The 25,300-nt window shown below is 51.8% G+C and overlaps 1 protein-coding gene across 2 annotated transcripts in view; it reads right to left on the bottom strand.

Moving 5' to 3' along the window:
* Positions 1-25,300, bottom strand: part of SLC27A4 (solute carrier family 27 member 4) — a 127,939-nt gene that overhangs the window by 44,312 nt on the left and 58,327 nt on the right. For both annotated transcript variants that reach the window (XM_086924924.1, XM_086924925.1), the window contains exons 7-10: positions 22,180-22,289; positions 18,990-19,199; positions 2,696-2,822; positions 389-526 (exon numbers count right to left, since the gene is read on the bottom strand). In XM_086924924.1, the coding sequence (XP_086781050.1) occupies positions 389-526; positions 2,696-2,822; positions 18,990-19,199; positions 22,180-22,289 (585 nt within the window). The remainder of the gene's footprint in view (positions 1-388; positions 527-2,695; positions 2,823-18,989; positions 19,200-22,179; positions 22,290-25,300) is intronic.

The following is a 25,300-nucleotide window of genomic DNA, read 5'->3' as shown; positions in this document are numbered from 1 at the left end:
CTCATGAGCATTTGCACTGCTCTACCAGCATCTAAACAGAGCTGCTAGCGTACGTATAAACACACACACACACACATGCACCCACACACACAACACCCCCCTCTGACAGTATCCACATGCTATGCTGCAAAACTTCTTACACTGTTCCACCAACACACTATCTCTATCCCTACAAACACCACTCCAGTAGCGGCCACCTTCTGATCATCAGCAGCAAAAGACTTCTTGGCCAGCGTAGAAGATGCAGTTTCGGGCAGTATGTGCATATCAGCACCCTAGCATCCTAACCCTGCTCTGCCAGTAGCAGCACTCCAGCCTGCCTGTAGTCACACAATTCTCTGCTAGAAACCAGGCCCTGCCCCCCTGACAGAAACAACACTCCACGTACCACTGAGGTAGGCCGTGTCTCCTCGTTTGAAGACATCTCTTCCAACCTTCTTGCTCGTTGCATCTCCATTCACGTATCCGTCGAAGCGCCGTAGTGGGTCTGACTGAACAATACGTCCAACAAGCTGGCCTGGTTCACCTGCAGGGAGAGAGAAAAACATCCTGAACGTTAGGCAAAAACTACACTGACTGAGGCATTTTCAGGGGCACAGTTGAGAGGGAGGAGAAGAAACATCTCTGAGGCTTTAGGCAGCAGGAGCAGTGAAGGAGGACGGACAGACACCACAAGGACTTTAGGCAAGACGCGTCACTGGGACGAGCACTGGTGAGGAGGGACAGGAAACACTACAAGATGCAGATGGGTGACGAGGAGCAGAACTCGCGACAGGGACAAGCGCCACAGACCAGTGAGGAGGGACAGCAAATACCACATCGAGGCACCTGGGACTGGTGTGAAGTGACGACAGGTATCACAGGGATGAGCTGAACTGACCAAGGAGGAGGGGTCGGAGGAGGTCCTACAGGGTTTCAGAAAACAGGGGGGGATGGAGGAAAGGGCACAACAAAGGGGCTCGGCCTCCAGGTACACGTCCTGTATTCAAAGTGGAGCCCTTCTGTCAATTGAAGGGTTTTGCTTCCCACTAGGGTGTTTCACTGGAAAACTGTAGGTTTTCCTTAGATAACCCTCACCCACCAGGGTTTCCTTCTGGTGGCATGCTTCCTGATTGGATTCTTACCATTCCGCTGCGAACTGTGGTGTGCTACAACCTTCGTGTTAAGTGGGGGCACTTTTTGTTGGTAAGATTATGTCTTAGATGAAGTAAAAGATTGGGGGAGAGGGGAGAGAAAAATTAAAAATACCTGGCTAGTAGGAAAGGATGTTCTATTCCGGTCTCTATCCGGTATGATGAAAATAGGGGGAAAGATTTAGGAACCTAAAGGGAGCAACGTACCTCAGTTCCACTGGTCGACATGTTTCTAGCCCTAGCCCAAAGCTATTTTTCAGGACCAGGAGGAAATACTCCAATACCTCTCCTATATTTTCTCTTAGTCAAGAAAATTTTGTGGTGAAAAACAAATATTTTGATTTATACATACAGCACCAAATGGCGTTGGTAGCAGGATAATCTGTTGAAAAAAATATTAATTGCCTCCAATCGTCATCAAGAGGGAACGGGGGAAGTCACACTTTCATCGAGGCGCCAAATATCCCTGCTTGGGAATGAGTGACTGAGGCCGCTGGGTTGCGGCTGCGCTCTTTTTGGCACACTTTATTTTTTTAAACATTACTGTGAAAAACGTTAATTCTGGGCCAAAATGACAAAGGGAAGGGGGAACATGCGTGGGAGGAGTGTAACAAAGTGTATTGAGTGAGGAGTGCAATGTGGAGCAAGACAAAAGGAGAAGTGAGACGGCAGAGTGGAGAGTGGAGAAGAATGACAAAATCTGCGACTGGGGGTGAGTGTCTGAAAAGTTTCAGCGCTCAGTCCATCATCTCCTTGTGTTTGCTTTGTTCACCCTAAGTGTGGCAGGGTATGCCCAGATGTGGGTCCTTTGCTCACTTTGCCACTGGATTCAAGCTATCCTGGCTGAAGACGGCTGTTAGCCCAAGACCGGTCCTAGGATGCTTTTTTCCGGTCCAGGGAAGGCATGGCTTGGCAGTCCGAGCTGGACTGTTCCCATGAGGCACAGGGTCAGACTGATTTGCATATAGCCATGTCTGAACTGGGGTGGCAGAGTGGGCTAAACAACTGTGATGGATTAAACCCAGATCTGTGACTGGGGGCGAGTGTCTGAAAAGTTCCAGCGCTCCGTCCATCATCTCCTTGTCTTTTGCTGCCTACTTACCTTTCCCAAAATACCTAAAGCATGTCTTGGAGGAACATGTTGTCCTTGTTGATAGTAAACACTGGAATTCTTTCAGTTATGGGAAGAAATAGTTCATTTTATTACAATTTCCGTTAACAAGGACTGTTTACCATTTAGTGTATGGCTCGGAGTGGCTGAAACCCACCGCCAGCACACCAGTTATGGCGGCATTTGAGAATTACAATCCATTTCTTCATTCATTCACAAATGTCGATCAGTCTCTGCCCTATTGCTTCTATGATCCCTTTTGTCTACCTCACCAGCTTCCTCTCTTCCATCACTCCTTGGCCTTTTCTTTCAGCATTCCATGCCCCCCCGCACCTTCCCTCTCCCTTCATTCACCCTCAGGGCCTCCCTCTTCCATTGGGTCTCTGCACGTCATCCTTGTGACCCCTGCCCCCTCCCTGGGTGGTGTTCCTGCAGCCCCCCCCCGTCTCACCTGGCTTGCAGGGGATGCAGACCCCATCAGGCCCCCGGATCAGTTCCATCGTCTCCTCGTCCACTCTCATTAACCGTATTGGATACACAAAGGGGAGGATCCGGCTGTTGAAGCCGCAGGAGCCCACCTACAGAAGCAACAAGATCACACCGTGAGACAGCAGTCAAACACTGACCTGGGAGTCTTAAAGACAAAACTGCAAAACAAGTTACAAAAGGAACAACAAGTGACAATATTCAAAAGCAACCAGCATTTGCAATGCAATAGGTCTCGCATTTACGCGAGTTTAAGCTATCGGCATTGTAAATAACAATGCCTTTTATTTAGGTTTTAAAAAACAAAAAATAAATAAAAGGTATTGTCATTTACAATGCCAAGAGCCCAGACTTACGTAAATGCCAGACCTATTGCCTACCTTTACTGGTGCAAAACTCATTGGTACCAGCATGATGCACAGAAGATGGACGGGGTTGGTTGTGATTGGTGTACAGGGAGGGTGGGGGGGCTTTGAGACAACATGTGCTTTCTACAAATCTGGTCCAATAAACCAGCCATCTCTTTGAATAGCAGCAACCGAAATAAAAATAAAATCTCCAAGTCGCACACGTATTATAGCTACAGCCTGAATCATTGCATTAGTAAAGCTGTTGCCGAGGGAGTCAGGATACTAACAGCCAACAAGCTCAAGTTTTTCACTTTATGACTAAGAACAGAAGTTTGCGAGAAAAAGTAATCACCTTCACAACTTTAACTGGATAACGACACAGGCTGATGAAGACTGAAAGCATTCCAGAGGGCGCGAGGGGGCTGCAGGCAGCAGGCGCCACTGTTGTGTGCATGTCATGTTGATTAAAACATTTTTTAGAAGAATGTTTAGGTGCAGAGTGCACAACAAAAGAAAGGTGCGAGTGCCGTATTAAAACTAAATCACGTTGTGTAAGAAAAATTAAAGTATATTTTACTTACACTGCATGATCCGCTATAAATGTAACAAGCACTTGTATGACAAACAAGTAGCGACGGGAGGGTGGCGCGGGCGTGTGTAGGGGATCGACACAGAACTGCACTGACCCAAGCATAAAGCAATTCCAATAACAAAGAAAAGAGCTCCCCAAATATCAGATAAGAAGTGTGATTGTTCTTAGTCGGTGCTGCGCTTGGAAAAAAAAAACGGAAGTGACGTTGGGTGCCTAAGCCAGTCACAAGACAGCAAAGAAGACAGACCCTGCGCTGAACAAATGGTAAGCAGCAGGTGTTACTGAATACTACAGGTCTTCCAGACAGCGCATGCGTGCTGCCTAGGCTCCACCTAAAAACGAATCCACCAAATGGTAAATAACATTTTAAAAACAAGATTAAATTAAACAGTAAAATCTAGGACAACACTCAATGGAAATATGAAAGCCTTCAAGAGCAAAAGAAAAGAAACCCAACGTTAAATGAAGGAAATAAATCAAAACAAAAATATAATCGAGAAAACATTACACTTTGAAACAAAACAGAAAGAAAGAAATTAAGAAGTAGACAAATGTCATGCTCCTACAATTCAAAGAATGAAAAACAAGACCACACCAAAAAAAGACAACAATAACGCCCTAAAACAAGACCACACCAAAAAAGTGAAACACGCTAGACCACAGGTTGGAAAAATAAGACTATATGAAACAACCAGTCACAATGTAACCCCAAGGTTGTATCAAACATCAGAACTAAAAACAGTATCTATAAATAAAACAGGAAATCAACAACAAAGTAAAATAAAGCACAGGTCAAGATAAATTACTGGGATGAAAAGAACAAGATGAGAACACCCATCATCAACCATAGAATACAGGGTACAAGATAGGCAGGTATTGGAGGACAGAAAAGATTACTCACCTGTACCAATTGCTGTAGATTCACATGCTCTGCACACTCTGCCATCTGGTTTTGGGAAAGGATGTTGCGAGTGGTTTTTCTTTGAGGTTGTGGTTTTGAGGCGGCGCATCAGTCCTCACCATAAATCCACGATGCACCAGGGCACAGACTGCACATCAGACGGTGTTACCACATACGTAAGAGCGATGGGGCCAGATGTATAAAACATTTTTCCTGTCACAAACGGCGTGATTCACAGAACCGACCGTTGCAAACCGAAAAATGCTTTTTCAAATGTACAAAAAACGATTCGGTCTACAAAACAGAGTTTGATAAAAGTGTGGATGGTGGACCGTGCTGCAGCTCTACAAAAGTTGCAATTTAGAGCTGCCAAGAAAAGCCACCAGGACCTCTTCTTGGGAGTAGAATGCGCCGCAGGCTCAAGGTCCAGTCTGCGGTCCAACACGTTTAAATGCATTCAACTATCTATCTACAGCGCCTGCTTTGGAAGTTGGTTTCCTAAGCGAGGCTTACCAGAAACTACAAATAGTTTTTCTAAAAGGTTTAGGTCTGTGAATGTAATCAGGAAGGGCTCTAACCATCTAACATGTGTTAACCCCTTCCTACAGCCTTTTGCTTCTGGAAAAAAAATTGAAAGGTCACTGGTTTGAATGACATGGAATTGGAAGGCAGAAAAGGAGGATTAGTTACAAGGATGGCCGCTCTTTCTGCACCTGAATAAATGGCTCTTGCACTGGTAAAGCTTGAGTTCACCAACTCCCACCAGGGATGCGACTGGAGTTAGGACTCTCACCTTCGTTGAAAGAAACTGTACTGAGCACAAGTGTTACGGCTCCAAAGGTCAACCCATGAGACTTGTAAGAACAACGTTAAGGTCCCATTGAGAGACCGGGGGCGCTTTCGGATGGATTCCTCTTTAAGCTCTTTCGGGAATGCGCGAACCAACAATAGTATGAATACGAACCGGTGCTGCCTATTTTCGATGGATGTGTACACTAACTCGGATTTGACCGACTAACAAATTATGGCTTGCACCCACAGTTAGAAGGTTTATGGACCAGACGTATCAAGCATTTTTCTCCTCGCAAACTGTCAGATTCACAGAATCGGCCCATTTTCGATCGCAAAAAATGCTTTTGCGATGCATCAAACCCAATTTTGCGATTAGGTAACGTGTTACCGAATAGCAAAATGGGTTTGCGATTCGCTATTTGGAAAGGGCATGTTTAGGGCGTCCCTTCCAAATGGTGAATCCTAACTGTATGCATGAATGCTTTGTGACTGTGAATGCGGTAGCAAAGCATTCGCATTTTGCCACCTACTTCAAGTAGGTGGAAACCCATTCGCCTTTGTAAATGTTTCTAAAAGCATATTTAGGAGCAGGAAGTGGTCCCACGGACCACTGCCTGCTCTTAAAAAATGAAGAGAAAACTTTTCATTTTTCTTTCTGTAAAGCATCTCACTTTTCTTTCAGAAAAACTGGTTGTTTTACAACAAAAAAAAGAGTTCTATATTTAAAATCAATCACAGACATGGTGGTGTGCTGATCTCAGCAGGGCACCATCCCTGAGATTTTTGGGATTCCTAGGGGGTCGCAAATTGCGACCTACCTAATTAATATTCATGAGATAGGTCATTTGCGACCCCTTAGGAATCGCAGAAAATATACTACACACTTTCATGCATGCCGTTTTGCAACTCCCTAATTGCGAATCGCAAAGATTAGCAATTAGGGAATCGCAAAACATCTTTTTGATACATCGGCCCTATGTTACTTACCCAGTAAGCATCGGTTCTTGGCACGAAGAGCTGCAGATTCACATGCTTTGCATACTCCTGCCTTCTAGTGTTGGGTTCGGATGTTGCAAGTTGTTTTTCTACGAAGAAGTCTTTCCTGTCATGAGGTAAGGTGGCTCCGCCTTTCGGTGGCAGTACGCATGGGCATCAACTCCATTGTTAGATTGATTTCCGTAAGAGGGTGAGAACGGAGTGAGTGTAGTAAAGAGATATCCGTGCATAAATATTGTAAATAATGGGAACTGCAACAACTATAGGTGTCTGGGGAGTTGAGAGCGCACATATGAATCTACAGCTCTACATGCCAAGAACAGATGCTTACTGGGTAAGGAACACAATCCACTCAAGGTATGTGTGCCGTAGATACACATCCTTTGCATTTACTCCCAAAGCGGTGGCTAACCAGTAGGTGTTGCAGTTGTTTGAAAACATGTCTTTAGCACGGCTTGCCCTACACTGGCTTGTTGATGTGCCAACACATCCACACAATAATGTTTAGTAAATGTGTGTGGTGTAGACCATGTAGCTGCCTTACAAATGTTAGCTTTAGGAATGTTACCTAAAAAGGCATAGTAGGCCCTATTTTGCAAGTGGAATTTCCTCTAGAGGGTATAGATAAACTTCTTTGAGCTTTAACACAGCATGTTTGAATGCATTTAACAATCCATCTAGAAATACCAGATTTAGCGATAGGATTGCCTTTGTGAGGTGTAGTAAACGCAACAAACAGTTGCTTTGTTCTACGAAAACCTTTTGTCCTTTCTATATACTATAATAGTGTTCTCCTGACATCAAGTGTGTGAAGAGCCCTTTCTGCTCCCGAATCAGGTTGAGGAAAGAATACAGGAAACTCAACTGATTGGTTAATATCAAAACCCGAAACCACTTCTAAAGGAATTTTGGGTTTGTACGAAGAACTACTCTATCTTTATGAAGTTGAAAGAAGGGATCTTCTATGGTTTGTGCCTGAAGCTCACCAACTCTCCTTAATGAAGTGATAGCAATCAGGAAGGCAACTTTCCATGAGAGAAAACTGTAATGGACAATTGTGTAATAGCTCAAAAGGTGGACCCCATGAGTCTGGCAAAAACAATGTTAATATTCCAAACTGGTGCAGGCGGTATCCTGGGCGGTATTATTCTTTTAAGGCCTTCCATAAAGGCTTTTATTACTGGATCTTTGAATAAGGATAAATGTTTTCTGTTTTGATGATACCCAGATACTGCTGCAAGATGTATTCGAATGGATGTGTAGTCTGAGCCACTCGCTTCAGATGCAAAAGATCACAAATAATATTTTGTATAGATAAATCTAGTGGATCAATAATATTGTTGTTACGATATACAACAAATGTCTTCCATTCAGCTGCATAACAAGCCCTGGTGGTAGGCTTTCTTGCCTCCAAGAATGGTAAACTCTAGGACTTCAGGAACTAAATCGCCAGGTTGAGCTGCTTGGGGTTTGGGTGTCTGATTTCTCCATGGTTCGGAGTGAGAAGGCTGGAGGTGCGAGGCCGCTGTTGATGTGGAACCACTGATAGTTCCAAGAGTGCGGTGAACCATGGTTGACGGGCCCATGTGGGAATCACTAAAATAAGTGTGAGAAATGTTTGTCTGAGCTTCTGAACCAGAAACAGAAGAAGAGGGAGAGGCGGAAAAGCGTAGGCAAATATCCCCGACCAATCGATCCATAGGGCATTGCCTTTGCATAGAGGGTGTGAGAACCTGGAGGCGAAGTTTGGGCGTTTTGAGTTGTCTGCTGTGGCGAATAGATCTATTTGTGGTAATCCCCTTTTTGGAAATATGGAAGGAGAACCTGGGGGTAAAGTTCCCATTCATTTTTTTTGTCAACTCTGTTTATTGGCATTTTTATTTTTAACATTACATTGGGTGTACCATTAACCTCCAGATAGTTCTACAATCGTGTCTAGTTGCCCGTGCACTGGTAGTGCGGCAAGTCAATAGGGCGCTGCTACATTCACACCTGTGTGGCATGCGGTTAGGTCCTGGGCACCCAGGCATGCCCGCAGCGTACAAGAGTCATTGCATCCCATTTCTGCGTTGAGAAACAAGTCTTACATTTGTAACTCAATCGCAATCAAAACATTTGCAAGACAACAAGAACAGCAAAAGACGGCATTGTCATCACGTTACAGTATAAAGCACCCCCCGCTCCCATTCCAGAGGCCTGCCTCCCCCCTCCCTTTCTTTATGTTGTTTGTCCCCTTTTCTCGGTCTTGCTGACTCGCCTCACCCCTTAATCATGTGTGTGCGTGTGTCTCCATTTCTATTACATCCTCGCTGCAATCCCATGGTGTGCACCAGCCTGCGCGTCAGTGGTGTTCGCTGCGCACCTCTCCCTTCTACTACCCACCATGGTTACTGAGTCCCCCTCTGCCCCCTCAGCAGTGCCAGCCCCTGCCACCTGCCGGGCCTTGAGCATGCCCTCCCAGCACTCCGCCATGGGCTCCCTGCGGAGCCCCACTGTTTCCTCCCTCCGAATGGCAGTCCACTCTGCTCGGGCCCACGACAGGAGCGACAGGGTCCATGCCTTCACGCTGGGCGAGTCGCTTGCCTTCCACCTCCTTGTAAGGAGCCGCACCGCTGTTACCATCCCCAGATCCAGAAACCGGGACGATGCCTTGTCCTTGGGCGACCTCTTGAAATGATGCAAGAGAAATTCAGGCCAGTTACAAGGGATTGTGCGGCCAGTGCATTGCGTGAGCAGGACACTGATGTCTCTCCAGTAAGTGCAGGGTCCCGGGCAGTGCCACAGAATGTGAAGGAGGTCCGCATTCAGCTCGCCACACCGGGGGCAAGACGCGTCCGCCCTGTGAAAGTATTTATTTATTGAGTCGGGGTGAGATAGGCCCTGTGAACTATATATACTAGGATCTGGCGAAAGCGCATGTTTCTGGGGATGCGCACCGGGCTTTTTAGAATTTTCTCCCACTCTTTGTCTGCCAACGTACGTCCCATATCCCTCTCCCACTTTCCGCGGAGAGGAGTCAGATCTAGCTCCGTGTGTATCCGTAAGGATGCGACAAACCATTTAATTAGATGCCTTCCCCAGCCCATGACGTGCAGGTATTGCAACGTTAAGTGCTGCGCTGGCTCCTCAGCAATTTCGCCCCATCCGGACGCCATTCGGGCCGTGAGAGATCTGTGCATTAGGAACCCCCGGGGGGAGCCCAGCCTCTGCGATTAACGTCTCAAATGGGATTAAAGCTCCATCCTGGTATAAGTCACCTAGCGTCTGAACATCCTCGTCCTGCCACTGAATTAGCATGCGGCGTGTGAGGACACCCTCACCTCCTGGCGAGCCTTCCAGTGGCACCGCCGGTGCGTATGGGAGCACCTTCCTCGTGAGGTGCAGTGCCCTGCGGAAACATTTGTACGCCACCCCTAGCAGTAGTGGGGTGGGGCGTGCCCTGGCCGCTAACGGGTGGAACAGCGCAGTGATCCTCTCCAAGGTGTAGGCCGGCTCGCTCGTGGCAGTGTCCTCTCTCCCCTTGTCTGCTAACCAGCGGGCAATCCACTGGAGCTGTGCTGCCAGGTAGTAGTGCTCAAAGCAGGGGGCGGCTAATCCACTTTTGTCTGTAGGGAGGAACAGTTTCCAGAGAGCCAGGCGGTGTCGAGATGCGCCCCAGATAAAGTCGCGTAGGATCCGGTTAAGGTTGGAAAAGAAGGACGCAGGCACGAACAAAGGCAGGTTCACAAAATAATTGCTCTTGCCATCGGCCGTCTTCCAGGCCCGTCGGCCGCGTTCCCATCCACGGCCCAGTCTCCTCTAGCCAGTCCCAGACTTCCGACGGAGCCTCAAAAAAGCGAGTGCCGTCTTTGGAGACCACACGCAGACGAGAGTGGAACAGTAATGGGTAGGGCAGTTCCAGGTCCCGCAGCTGCTTCTTCACTGCCATATATGAGCCACGCCTCCTTTGCACTGCTGCTGTGTAGTCCGGGAAAAGCTTCACGTGACTGTTGCCCACCTGAAGGTCACTCATCTTCAGTGTTTCTCTGAGCACCGTATCCCGGTCTCTGTAGTTGAGGAGCTTGAAGAGAAAACGGGCAGGGTCTAGCTCCTGGCTTCTGGGCGTGCGCTGGTACTCTGTGCGCTCTTTCCACCACGAAATGAGGGGACAGCACTCCAGCCGGTAAAATTGTCCGCAGCCATGTCTCCGTGTATCTTTCAGGGTCTGTCCCTTCTTCCCCCTCTGGCAGGCCTACCACTCGGACATTGTTGCGCCGAGAGCGTCCTTCCGCATCCTCCGCGCGGTCCTTTAGCGCATGGACTCTCTCAATCAGGTCCTGCAGGGATGAGGCATGGCTGCGCACCACAGGCTGCAGTTCCCGGACCACTTGGCGTTGTTCCGTGACTGACTCTGTCAATTTACGGTGGTCCGCGTGCAGAAGCGTGAAGTCAGATGTGACTTTATCAATCCGCCCTTCCAGGGACGACTTAGTTTGCTCCAAGGTCGTCCCGATGCGTTCCACCGCCGCTAGAACCGTGTCCATTTTGGCCACAAGAGTAGCCGTGGGTTCCATGGCCATCCGCCTCTGCTCCTGCGGGATGTCTGGGCCACCCGTGTCCTGCTGCCTCGTCTGTGTTTTGTCCCGAAGCCTGCCCATTACAATTTGCTGCGCCGTGGGCATCAACACGACTGTCTGCGGGCCCAGGAGCGACGTCAGGGGGTGAGGATGAGCTCCCACTCTATCGGCCAATCTACCGGTACTGTGCTCCGATTAGGGGGACACCTGTTGGGATGAGATGCCCAGACGTCCAAGGACAGCGCACCTCGCAGTCTTACTCCCAGACTTCTTTATGAGCCGTCTCCCATCCGGGTTAGCGTGTACAGGCAGCAGCCTTCCTCCAATAGTTCCCTGGCCAGTTCGGTCGCTAGTTGTGACTGCAGGTGGAGCAGGCTTGTTCAACAGGTGGGGCCGGGAGAGACAGTCCGCAATCCTCTCTCTAGTGTTCCTTGGGCCGCCTTGTTCCTATTGGCGGCTGTGGGGAGAGTAGTCTTACTCCGGCAGGCCGGACTGCGCACAGGCAAAACGTAGATGAGCTACAGTAGGCCTTCTCCAGTGGGCATCTGCTCTGGGGCGGTTAGGAACTGTTCACCGCATAGGCTGGCTCCAGAGCCTCAGCGCGCACTTCTTGTCGGGTGGGTGTGGGGGCGCAAACAACAATGTCCTCCCAAATGCGCCCCAGCGCCTGCCACACAAGTGGGCCGCTTACCTCCCGCAGCAAAAGGATAGACTGTTGCAGTCTAGGGACAGGGGCCTATCATCACATGGGCACCTAGAGTGGCTTCCGAGTCAAAATGGCGCCCCTTCAGCGCAGTCTGCGGCCAGTCACACTCCCCGTACCTCGTGTCTCCTTCTCCGCCACTCAGCCGTGTCTCTCGACTTCTTCTGCAGCGCCTCGCAGACAGTAAATGCCCAGCAAGCTGTATCCCAGGCGCTCACCAGGATCTAGTCTCCTTCTTGCAGCTCTCCCACAAGGCACCGAACAGTAGGGGGATCAGGCTTGTGCCCCCAGGTGGGGCTGCGCGCTGGTCGATTGGGGATTAGCTGCAGTAGGACTGCCGCCTGGCGCCTCTGCTCGGGTTCTTAGGAGCCGCTTGGCGCACTGATTAACTACGGCCTCTCAATGGACGCCAGTCTGCAGCATGGCATGTGACTGTGGGCAGCAACGCTCTTAGGTGTACCCCTGCTCCAGTAATACAGGAGGGGGGGTGTTCCCCTCTCCACTCGGTTCCGTGCTACTGGCGCGGTCTCAGCACCTAGTGACGTCCGCAGCAGGGGGAACGACTGAAGCGATCCAGGGGACAGGGACCTCTGACCATGCGGACGTACAAAATGGCGCCCGAGGCGAAATGACGCCCGAAGAACGTAACTTGCGGCTCGCCGCGTCCTCTGCACCTCGCTGCCCCGATTTCCTCAGTCCTGCTGTGCCCCCTTGCTCGGATTGCAGTGGCTGGTGCCTACGCTTTGCCCTTCGGCTCCGGCCTCAGCGTCTATGCCCCCGGAGCCGTTAGTCAGCCAGTTCGCGGTGTCCCATGCCCCAATGTCTCCGCAGTGAACGCTCACCTCTCTTGCCCGCCACTGAGCCTCCGCAATGCACCACAGTCCGCCGATTCTCCGCCGCCTCTCTCAGCCTGGGTGTGAGCCCGTAGTGTACACCAGCTCCAGGGTGGGCGCGCTGCAGCCTGACTCCCTGCTTTCCTCTCTTCTGCCACCAGCTTTCAGGCTCGCCGCTGGCCGGATCCCCACCTCCGCCTCTCTCTTCTCGTTGCGAGTCTTCCTGGGGGCACGCACAGCGGGGCTTCCTCGCCTCTCCGTATTGCTGGCAAACGCGGCTCACCTTCCTCTGCTCCCGGCACCTCGGGCTCAGTCACTGCAAGGCCTCGCCTCTCGGCCCTCTTCTCGGCCTCCCCCTGCACCTCTGGTCACTTGGCCTCTCGCTCCAGGGACGCCGCTGCGCACTGCCGGTCCGCACAGGGGTCCGCGGCGCCGATCAGGTCCGGCTTTCTCCGCCTCCACCACAGAGCCGGGCTCAGGGGCATCCTTGCCCGTCCAGGCCCCGCCCAGGTTTCGCGCAGTTTTTGCTCCCCCGAGCCTCCGCAGTCTAGCGGCCGATTCCCCTCCGCTGCGGCCTCGATGACTGCCGTCTCGCACACCGGCGGGCTCCACATTCAATGCCGCACCTGTTCCGCCCGATGTAGGCGAGCTAAAACCACTCTCTCAGGGAAATTTCAGGATAAATCAGGGCCCTGCAGACAGAGCTCTAGAGAGTCGCGTCAGCCATGTTGCCTGGCTGGCCACGCCTGTGAAGTTTCCATTCATGTATTTGTTGCCGCATCCTGCTGAGGAGGTCGGCAATTTGATTATTTGCTCCTGGGAGGTGTTCTGTCAGAAGATGAATTCTGTGATGAATTGTCCAATGCCAAATGGTCTGAGAAAGGTGTGAGAGCTGGAGAGAGTGTCTACGTTCCCCCAGTTTTTGTACAGAGTACATGTCTGTCCGTTCGGACTAGGACAACTTTTCCTATGAAGTGAGGCTGAAAAGCTTTTAGTGCTAGATACACAGCTAGGAGCTCTAGATAGTTGACGTGTAGACGTTTGTGCTTGTTGTCTCACAGCCCCTGAATTTTTAGATTCCATAGATGAGCACCCCAAAATGTGAGAGATGCGTCTGAGGTTAGTACGATTTGTGAAGCAGGGTCGATGAAGGACCGCCTTTTTGATACATTTTGAGGGTCCCACCACAGCAGAGAGTGATCGGTGCAACCACCTACCAACACTAAATCTGTTAACTGACCCTGTGACAGACTGCACTGGCGTGCTAAGCATTCACGTAGGGGACGCATGTGTAATCTTGCATGAGGCACTATTCCAATGCATGATGCCATAATTCCTTGCAGTTGCATGAAAGTCCTGACTGTTAAGAATTTGTTGGGATGAAACTGTATTTGTGAGATTGAAGTTGAGACTTTTGCGTATTGGTCTAATATAGTCTGAGTGTGTTGTAAACTCTTATGGTGTGTGTTGGCTTTGATGAGCCAGTTCTCTAGATATGGGAAGACATGAATCTGTCGTCTTCTGAGATGAGCTGCCACCACTGCTAGACTTTTGGTGAATACTCGGGGAGCCGTAGTAACTCCGAATAAGAATACTTTGAACTGATAGTGATTTCCCGTTATCACAAATCTGAGATATTTGCGATGTGCTGGGTGAACAGGAATGTGAAAGTTTACGTCTTTTACGACTAGTGTGGACATAAAGTCGCCTTGCTGTAGAAGTAGAAGCACTTGTTGAAACGTGACCATGTGGAAACGTTCCGACAGTATGTACAGGTTTAACATCCGGAGGTCCAATACTGGTGTCAGAGACCAGTCCTTTTTGGGGATTAGGAAGTATAGAGAGTAAGCCCCTGGCCTTTGGTGTTGTAATGGAACTGGTTCTATAGCTCCCTTTGTTAAAAGAGTTTGTACCTCTTGTTTGAGGAGCTGTAGGAGTTTGTGAGTGTGAGATGGAATACTGGGAGGACTGTTGGTAAGCTCCAGGCAATAACCATGTTGGATAATGTCCATTACCTATTTGTCTGATATTATGGATTGCCAAATGGCGAGAAATTGTTGAAGTCTTCCCCCGACAGGTGAAAAATGATCGGGGGAGTCACTGCTTATTGGGAGAAGGAGAGATACATGTTGGCGTACCAATACTCTTACCCTTGAAATGGTTTCCTCCTTGCTCTCCTCTATAGAAACCTCTCGATGGAGAGGGCTGTATCTTGGATTTAGATGAGGAGGCATTCGGCTCTTAGGAATTAACTTTGGACCTACCTCTATAAAATGAACGCCACATGGAGCCTCTGTTAGAAGGGGACTGAAGAGCTCCCGTAGACTTCGCTACTTCTGTGTCTTTCTTCATTTTTTCTAGTGCCTCATCTACTTGAGGTTCAAAAAAGTGTTCTTTGTCAAAAGGAGTATTGAGGATAGACTGCTGAACTTCTGGCTTAAATCCTGAAATCCTAAGTCATGCATGTCGTCTAAGGAGAATGCTTGTGTTCCTCCCCTTGCTGCAGCGACAGGAGCATCGAAAGCACATCTAATGGAGGAATTGGATATTAGTTGCCTTCCTGCACTTATTGTTGCGCTCTCTTTTTAAGCTCTTCTGGGAGGTGTTGGAGCAGGTCTTCCCTTTCGTCCCAGTGGGCCTTGTGTGTTGGCAATGCACCATTGGTTAGCGGATTGAGCAGCGACTCTTACCAGATGCATCGATCGATTTAGACTCCTTGTCTGGGGGAGGTGCATCTGCTGAACTCTGTGAATTTACTCTTTTGCGAGCATTAGATACTACTAAAGAATCTAAAGGCAACTGTCCCTTAATAAAAATGGGATCAGCCGGTGGAGGTTTGTATTTTCCGTCAACCCTAGGAGTTAGTATGCGGGCAAGAACAGGGTCCTTAATGATGTCATCGGCCTGTCACACCCTGCCTTTTAACATAGGCATGGGCTTGTTCTATGTGTAGAACCTGGTGTCTCAAACAAAAAGTCTCCTTCTAAAGACTCTTTGTATAATGGAACCCCATGATAAGCTGCTGCTCTTGGAATCAACTCCTAATAGGCAACGTGTCATCAGGAGGTGATGGTTTCGCAGGAAGGATATAATTCAGAATCATTATCCATGGGTGGATCGATATTATAGTCATCCCATGGGTCTGCTGGTAAATGACTATTGTCATCGTCATCATCCCCTATACCAGGTTGTGTAAGTGGAGACCCCGGAGGTGTTATGTGTTAAGGGTCTGAGCCTGGAAATGTTGGTAGCGGTGAAGATGGTGGAGGGGGATTGAGGAATAGAATAGATAGGGCTTGTAGCCAGTGTCCTCTGAGCCAACTTTTCTTTTGGAAGGTGTCACACCTTTAGCCAATATATGTCTAGTATCTGGATTAATATACATTTTCATTTGTTTAGGGTCCAGTTTCTTCTTCATGTGCAGGATAGGTTATGGAGGCTTTTGAAGGGTATCTTTTGATTTCAGTGCCGAAAGTTTTGGTGCCAAACCGGATTGGTCTGTTTTGTCTTTTAGAGCCCAAGGTTTCAGTTCTGAAGGTGGCTTTCCTTGACTCGGCCCGAGCTGGAAAGCTTGCCTAACTGTTTTGGTGCCGGGCCCAAGGGTGGGGCGAGTCGGAAACATCGCCTCAGTGCTGACCATGGCCTGAAGGCAGTGGTGGTCGAGAAGCCTTTTACTTAATCGAAGAGAGTTTGAGGGCAAAGGAGCTTTGTTACTCATGGCAGCCTGTCCCAGTGGAATGCCTTCAGACTCTATTTCCAGCTCGGAATCCGATTCTGGGACAGAGAAGGCTTCCTCCTCTTCCGCCGCTTACAACTCTTTGTGTTCGGTATCTTCCCCGAAGATATCTGGAGTGTACTCAATGTTTTGTCATTGCATGTATCTTCGTCGAGCCAGAAGATCCTGCAAAGTCCTTTTTCGATCGAACGATCGACAAGTTTCGCAATCCTCTTCTTTATGCTCCGATGAGAGGCACAAGTTGCAGACTATATGCAGGTCAGTGCGAGGGTACTTGGAGTGACACCAAGGACAGAATTGAAACAAAGTGCGTTCCATTGGCAGGAGACTGTCTAGTAAGGAACGGAGTAGAAGTCAACCGAAGTATCAAAGGCTGCGCACAATGTTTCCTCAACCGAAGGTGGAGAGTTTTTCAATCTACACGATACACAGAGAAAAGAGAAACGCGTACAAGAACAATACTGCCAAGGGTACAGTGGATTGCACACCAAGGGGAACCAGAAGGAAGGTTTCAAACTATCGTGCCAAAAACCACGTCCAAACCAGATGGCAGAAAGAAAACAATCTAACAATGGAGTTGATAAACATTCGCACTATCACCGAAAGGAGGAGTCACCTTACCTCGTGACTGAGAAAGACTTATTCGAAGAAAAACAACTTGCAAGCATCCGACCCAACACTAGATGACAGGAGTATGCAAAGAATGTGTATCTACAGCACACATGCCTCAAACCGAGTTAAGGATTACCTAGGAGAATGGTGGATGGAAATCGAGGAAAGATGCTACAGAAAGAGCTACGGCTTAACTAGGAGAACGCTGGATGGAGATCAAAGAAAGATGCTACAGAACATGTTCCGGCTTACCTAGGAGAACACTGAAGGCGATCAAAAAAAGATGTTACAGGAAGAGCTACGGCTTACATAGGAGAACGCTGGATGAGATCAAGGAGAGATGCTACAGAAAGAGTAACGGCTTACCAAGGAAAATGCTGGATGAAGATCAAGGATAGATGCAACAGAAAGAGTTTCAGCTTACCTAGGAGACTACTGGATGGAGATCAAGGAAAGATGCCACAGAAAGAGTTACAGCTTACCTAGGAGAATCCTGGATGAAAAGAGGGAGCTCTACCTTATGATATTGTCGACGAGTGGAATATATAAGGCACTGTCCTGCTTAGACAGCGAGTGCAGCTGCTGAACAGAACATCGCTGTGTCCAAGTACCGCAGAGACTTGGGGAATAATGAGAGATTTCACAATGTTACTCTTGGCTCGCACGCAGTTTTGCATTGAGATGATTTTGAATATGGACTAATAGGTTTGACATCGATACACTCCGAATCACCAGTTCCTACAGTGAATAGTTTCACCCCCTCTCACCTACCTACTCTGTGTGATAAACACAGGCGTTCTTTCATTTGTAATGCATGGTGATGCGTTGAACACCTTGAGGGACAATATGAGACTTAGTTGTGTTCTCCATCAGATCCCGAGTCCTTACAGATACATTGAACGACCTCCATCTTTTACTATGTTTACATCTCAAACGGTTGTCTTGTGTCTTGACTTATTTTACCCCTCACCCTGTCAAGGTACTTACACCTCTTAGCCATTTTATTCTTTTCCCCAAAGGCAGGGGGAAAAGCAATAAATAAATTGAATATTAATAAGTAATTCTAGTTTGCTTGGGTGTAAATCTGTTAGAAAACTGGAAGCCAAGTTTTGCCTAAGTTAGAAGGCCACCAACATTACTCAGACAAGACAGCCCGGGATGCAGTCGCCTCCATCGAAGTGAGACCCCATGGCAGAGTCTTTCATCCATTGTTACCCTGCACCCTTCCGAGTACAGCGTCCCCTACCCAGAGACATTTGAAGGCACGGAAAAGTGGGCCCAAGGCACCAGGCTTTCAGGGAGCATCCTGATGGGGCCAGTTCTGGTCTGCTGGGTCTCGCCCTGATGGCCTTGATTAATTCTTAAACATATTGTTTTGAATACCATTTTCCTTAAATATATTTTTATTGTGGGTGATGTGTGAGAGGTTATTACAGCGCATTTGCAGAGAACCGTAGCGTTTGAGTTTCATGCAACATCCATAAAAATGTTTTTAGATAAACACAGGACCTCACAGATGAGAAATGGGAGGGTGTCACAGAGATTATTTGTAGCGATATTAGTGGGTTGCTGCTGCATTGTTACAATATTGAAAACACACGTCCCTATCCCTGAATATTGGATGTAAACACATTTAGAATTTGGACCAGTGTGCCTGTGCACTGTCAGTGACCAGGCCAAAGACGACATGAAAGAGCTGAAACTGGTACATAAAAATCAAAGCTTTTCAAAACAGGGGTCCCCAAAATACGTTTGGCCCCGAGGCCCCCAAAACTTTTAAGATGTCCCTGTCCCCAGCAGTTCCACACGAAAACGGAGATGGGTCATGGAAATTGGCAGCCGCTGATTCCATACATGCATCATGCCTCGAGCCGAAGACTTCGAAGATTCAATCTAAACACATGTTCTTACCACTTGAGGTGAAAGAATCCTAGGCCTCCAACCTCAGAAAGAAACAACTGGACTAGTCTGTCCCCCAGGAGCCAGCACACCCTGCTCTGACCTCAGGGACCTGCTCGCCCCACAGTCCCACGACTGGACTAGTCTGACACCAGGTACCTGCTCGCCCCGTAGTCCCACGACTGGACTAGTCTGTCCCCCAGGATCCTGCTCACCCCGCAGTCACACGACTAGGCCATGGTTCGGCTCACCCCACAGTCCCACCCAGCACCCCCGCTCCCACACTCACGTTGTTGTCGAAGTTGCCCAGGCTGCAGTTGCACTCAGTGGCCCCGTAGAACTCAGCCACCTGGGGCACACAGAAGCGCGCCATAAACTCCCTCCAGATGGATGGGCGCAGCCCGTTGCCGAGTGCCATGCGCACCCGGTGCCGCCGCTCCACGTCCCGGTGCTGCTGATTCAAGAGGTACCGACAAATCTCACCGATGTACTGGACAATCTGGGGAAGAAAAACACAGGATTACTGTGAGGGCAGGCTTATCGTATTCCTAACCGGGGGCGCTCCTACACAGGAAGAGAAGCCCTTATCCTGATGTAGCGCCTAACCTGGAGCCCCCTCTAACCGAAGTGGCACCCAGAGTGAAGGCAGCTGGGAGGGACCGAATGAGGGAGGACTCAAGGACTACAAGGAGGGACATGAGGAGTGAGGAACACAAAAAGAGAGGACCAGAGGGCTACAAGGAGGGATCCAGTACAGCCCCCACAGGAAGAGTGTGCAACCCCTAACCCAGTGCAGCCCCCAAAGGGAGAGTGTAGGACCCCTGACCAAGTGCAGACTCCACAGGAAGAGCGAGCCTCTAGCCTCGTGCCCCCCACAACCTACCTGGAAGAGTGTGGTCCTGACAATGTGGCCTCTCTTTGGTGCGACCCCCCTAACCTGGCTATGCCCTCCACCCTCAACCTCTAACTTGTTATGACCCCCTACCCTGTTGTGATCTTTAACCTAGTAAGACATCCTAACCCAATGTAACACCAAGGGGTGTCTTCTGGACCAGATGCGAACCGAGAGGATCTCAAGCGGGGTGTGTCTGGTAACCTGGTGATTCATGACACCCGCTGCGCCTGCGGCCCCCCTAATCCATGCAGTGCGAGCCCCAAGAGTGTGCATCCCAAACCAGGCGGGGCTCACCACACTGCGTGCCCCCAATCTGGAAGGCCTTCATTCATCTCACCCCAAGTCGCCCGTCACTCACTGTGCCCTGAGTCGCCCCTCACTCACTGTGCCCTGAGTCGCTCTTCCCTCACTGTGCCCTGAGTCGCTCTTCCCTCACCGAGCCACAGGCCGCGACTCCCTCACCGAGCCACAGGCCGCGACTCCCTCACCGAGCCACAGGCCGCGACTCCCTCACCGAGCCACAGGCCGCGACTCCCTCACCGAGCCCCGGGTCGCTCCTCCCTCACCGAGCCCCGGGTCGCTCCTCCCTCACCTAGCCCCGGGTCGCTCCTCCCTCACCTAGCCCCGGGTCGCTCCTCCCTCACCTAGCCCCGGGTCGCACCTCCCTCACCGAGCCACCGGTCGCTCCTTGCTCACCGAGCCCCCGGTCGCTCCTCCCTCACCGAGCCCCGGGTCGCTCCTCGCTCACCGAGCTCCGGGTCGCTCCTCGCTCACCGAGCCCCGGGTCGCTCCTCGCTCACCGAGCCCCGGGTCACTTCTCGCTCACCGAGCCCCGGGTCGCTCCTCGCTCACCGAGCCCCGGGTCGCTCCTCGCTCACCGAGCCCCAGGTCGCTCCTCGCTCACCGAGCTCCGGGTCGCTCCTCGCTCACCGAGCCCCGGGTCACTTCTCGCTCACCGAGCCCCGGGTCGCTCCTCGCTCACCGAGCCCCGGGTCGCTCCTCGCTCACCGAGCCCCAGGTCGCTCCTCGCTCACCGAGCCCCGGGTCGCTCCTCGCTCACAGAGCCCCGGGTCGCTCCTCGCTCACAGAGCCCCGGGTCGCTCCTCGCTCACAGAGCCCCGGGTCGCTCCTCGCTCACAGAGCCCCGGGTCGCTCCTCGCTCACCGAGCCTCGGGTCGCTCCTCGCTCACAGAGCCACCGGTCGCTCCTCGCTCACAGAGCCACCGGTCGCTCCTCGCTCACCGAGCCCCCGGTCGCTCCTCGCCCACCGAGCCCCCAGTCGCTCCTCGCTCACAGAGCCCCGGGTCGCTCCTCGCTCACCGAGCCTCCGGTGGCTCCTCGCTCACAGAGCCACCGGTCGCTCCTCGCTCACAGAGCCACCGGTCGCTCCTCGCTCACCGAGCCCCCGGTCGCTCCTCGCTCACCAAACCCCCCCCGAGCCCCCGGTCGCTCCTTGCTCACCGAACCCCGGGTCGCTCCTCGCTCACCGAGCCCCGGGTCGCTCCTCGCTCACCGAGCCCCGGGTCGCTCCTCGCTCACCGAGCCCCGGGTCGCTCCTCGCTCACCGAGCCCCGGGTCGCTCCTCGCTCACCGAGCCCCGGGTCGCTCCTCGCTCACAGAGCCCCGGGTCGCTCCTTGCTCTCCGAGCCTCCGGTCGCTCCTCGCTCACAGAGCCACCGGTCGCTCCTCGCTCACCGAGCCCCGGGTCGCTCCTCGCTCACAGAGCCACGGGTCGCTCCTCGCTCACCAAGCCCCGGGTCGCTCCTCGCTCACAGAGCCCCGGGTCGCTCCTCGCTCACAGAGCCCCGGGTCGCTCCTCGCTCACAGAGCCCCGGGTCGCTCCTCGCTCACAGAGCCCCGGGTCGCTCCTCGCTCACCGAGCCTCCGGTCGCTCCTCGCTCACAGAGCCACCGGTCGCTCCTCGCTCACAGAGCCACCGGTCGCTCCTCGCTCACAGAGCCCCCGGTCGCTCCTCGCCCACCGAGCCCCCGGTCGCTCCTCGCTCACAGAGCCCCGGGTCGCTCCTCGCTCACCGAGCCTCCGGTCGCTCCTCGCTCACAGAGCCACCGGTCGCTCCTCGCTCACAGAGCCACCGGTCGCTCCTCGCTCACCGAGCCCCCGGTCGCTCCTCGCTCACCGAGCCCCCGGTCGCTCCTCGCTCACCGAGCCCCCGGTCGCTCCTCGCTCACCAAACCCCCCCCGAGCCCCCGGTCGCTCCTTGCTCACCGAACCCCCGGTCGCTCCTCGCTCACCGAACCCGCGGTCGCCCCTCGCTCACCGAACCCCCGGTCGCTCCTCGCTCACCGAACCCCGGTCGCTCCTCGCCCATCGAGCCCCGGGTCGCTCCTCGCTCACCGAGCCCTGGGTTGCTCCTCGCTCACCGAACCCCAGGTCGCTTCTCACTCACAGAGCCCTGGGTCACTCCTCACTCACCATGTCTGGATTTACTCACTTGCCGTTCCTTTAATAACACCTCACTCACGAACCCCAAGTCATTCCTTCCTCAGTGTGCTCGAGTGGCTCCTCACTCATTGTTTTCACTCGTCCCTTACTCACTGAACCCCAAATTGTGCCCCTCACTTACCGTACAGTTGTACTTGACACAGTCATCCCAGAAGCCGGAGGCAGAGAACTTCCTTCTAATTACCACCGTGAGTCCGTTCAGGAGGCACTGCCCAATGCCCACAATGTTACCTGAGGGCAGAGACGAGAGTAGGTCAAGGCCGGGGAGGTGCACACTCACCAATAAACAGACATGTCCAGATAAGAGAGCTTAACCAGTTGCGTGCGCGCGTCGGCCAACGGCCGTTGCAAGCACTACCTGGGTAGTGCTGTGCACGTCCGTTGGCCGACACGTCCCCGCCCACTCAATAGAACTCACGCACCGCAGGGGAATTTGCGCCACGGTTCAGGAGCTAACAGCTTAGAGCTCCCAGAGGTGATTTCTACAAAACCAAGCACTATCCTAGCAGCGTAAAGAGAGAGAATATGGCTAGCTCATTGAGCAATGAAATGTAAGAGTGCAAAACAATACTCGGACCTTCACACAGCAACCACATCATGGGTGCGTCTCATGGTGCCACAGTAACACGAGATACATGCCATGGATGTGCTCACGTGCCACAGTAACATGAGACAGACCCAGCGCCCACACCATGGGAGTGTCTTCACACCCAGCACCCACGCCGTGGGGAGTGTTTCCACACCCAGCACCCACGCCGTAGGAGTGTCTCCACACCCAGCACCCACGCCGTGGGGAGTGTTTCCACACCCAGCACCCACGCCGTGGGGAGTGTTTCCACACCCAGCACCCACGCCGTGGGGAGTGTTTCCACACCCAGCACCCACGCCGTGGGGAGTGTCTCCACACCCAGCACCCTACACCATGGGGAATGTCTCCACACCCAGCACCCACGCCGTGGGTAGTGTCTCCACACCCAGCACCCACGCCCTGGGGAATGTCTCCACACCCAGCACCCGTGCCGTGGGGAGTGTTTCCACACCCAGCACCCACGCCGTGGGGAGTGTCTCCACACCCAGCACCCTACGCCATGGGGAGTGTCTCCACACCCAGCACCCACGCTGTGGGGAGTGTCTCCACACCCAGCACCCACGCCCTGGGGAATGTCTCCACACCCAGCACCCGTGCCGTGGGAGTGTCTCCACACCCAGCACCCGCGCCGTGGGAGTGTCTCCACACCCAGCACCCACAACAGTGAGCTTGCACCAGTTATTCTCTGTGATCATAATCCTGTAACACTCATATTAGAACCCTGTGCTTGACTACCTTACTTTGTGAAGCATTACATTTTGGTGTGGAATTAAAGTACTTCTCTTTTGCTAGAAAGAAAGGCAGTGGGCTGGACCGCATTTATTGTCTGTTGCATAATTGTCTCAGTTCTAGATGCTACCCCTCATACACCCCCAAGAAGCCTTGGACAGCGCACCCTCGCTACCCTGACAGTCATGTGCGGAAAGGGTCTACTTAACACAGAGTTTGCAGTGCTGTATTAGGTAAAAACCTGGGACATCAGCGGTAACGGGGCTTCTGCCCCCGCACCCCCACAGATGCGGCCCAGTAACCCCTGCTTGCCATGTGGACCCGAAACTGGGTCCGACAGACAGCGTTACCAACTGCTCATTTTAAATAGCAACACATAAAATCTACCCTATGTAGGAAGGTGGATATCTGACTATGGTTACCCCCAAACTTTTTGCCTGGTGTTTAGCTGGTTTTTGACATAGTTGGCCTGGGATCCTGCTATTCAGGGCCCCAGGCTAATTGCTCTCTCCTTAAAATGGACTCCATGTACCTTAGGTGCATACACAATTGGAACTGGTTCACCTTATTGGCCCCTGTAACAGTGTACCCAAGGTACCCAGGGCATAGGTGCATCCAAGGCCTACCAGGGGCTGCAGCATGTATTGTGCCACCCCTGGCCTGGCCTCCATATTTGACAACTGGCTGATCACTCAGCTGGGGTAAGCTGGTGTAATCACCTCTTACTTAGATATAGTATCCCTATATCTAACCTTAAACTGGACACATATGTTCCTATCAGCCACTCCTATGGAAGGCCTCATCAATCCTGGAGGCAGAGTGCTTGGAAATATGTGAGATGGTGCTCTAGCATGAGCTGAGCCTGTCTGCAGCTGTCGGGAACCACTCCCTAAGCTGTTCCGGGATATTGCCATACCATATACTCTTAAGTGCTTTATAATCCTCGCGGTTAAATGCTATCTTTGGTTTGGCTTTATCAAAACATGTTGAGTAAGGTGTCATACGAATTGGAATACTATCCCCTCGACAGTTCTGTCGACGGGGATAGCATTCCACCCTTCTAGAGGGACACGACCTGTGTGTAGCCTTAACCCCGGTTAAAGTTAACCAGAGCCTCAGCATCACAAAATGGATGCTGCCACCACAGACACGAGTCTGACCTCCTGCTGCTGGGAGTCCTTCCAGCGAGGGAGGCTTGGACAAAGGGTTTCCTGCCTTGGGAGGTGCGAGCACCACCCCAGACAGGGTTTTGTGTATTGGGTAGGACAGGGCTGAATAGAATCAGACATGCCCGGGGCACACAAGGTGTCCCCGTGCATAAGCCAGTCCAAACCGGTCCTGGGGCTTTCTAGACCCAGGCCAAGCGAGGAGCTGGACAAAGGAAAGGGGGTGTAATCGCCCCCCTTCCTGGTTCCTCCCAGAGGAGGGACCTAGTAGGTGATCCACCCCTCAGATTGGGAATAAGAGTGGGAGCAGTGCCATTGCACAGCAGATCATCCTGAATCAACTTTACACGAAGAAGAAGACTGGACTTCGTCATTCTGCTGCTCAGAAGACTGAAGAGAATCTCCCTTGTGGCCTAGGAGTGGCCACCCTGTGAACACAGGCACCAACCAGCAACTCGACGTCTGCTTTGTCGCCGCCTCCCGCCGGAGCCCGAGCCCAGAGCCCGACAAGAACCAGACTCCCAGACCTCTCAGAGCCCGATCCACAGTCCCTGCAAAGAAGGGACCCGTGGAGGCACCGAGTGACGTGGGACCGGACCTCTTGGAAGACACTCGAAAAGCTGACTGCGCAGCTTCTGAGGTATCCTCGACGTTGTGCTTTGGGGACTGAGAACCCCCACCATCGAGCAGCCCTTGCACCGAAGATCAGCCCCCCAGCATCTCCACGATCTGCGTGGGGCCCTTTTGCATTGTGCCTC

Source organism: Lissotriton vulgaris, chromosome 5 (assembly GCF_964263255.1).
Source record: "Lissotriton vulgaris chromosome 5, aLisVul1.2, whole genome shotgun sequence".
NCBI classification, from domain to species: Eukaryota; Metazoa; Chordata; class Amphibia; order Caudata; family Salamandridae; genus Lissotriton; species Lissotriton vulgaris.
Note: the sequence above shows the minus strand (reverse complement) of the source record. Positions and strands in the feature narration are given on the sequence as shown.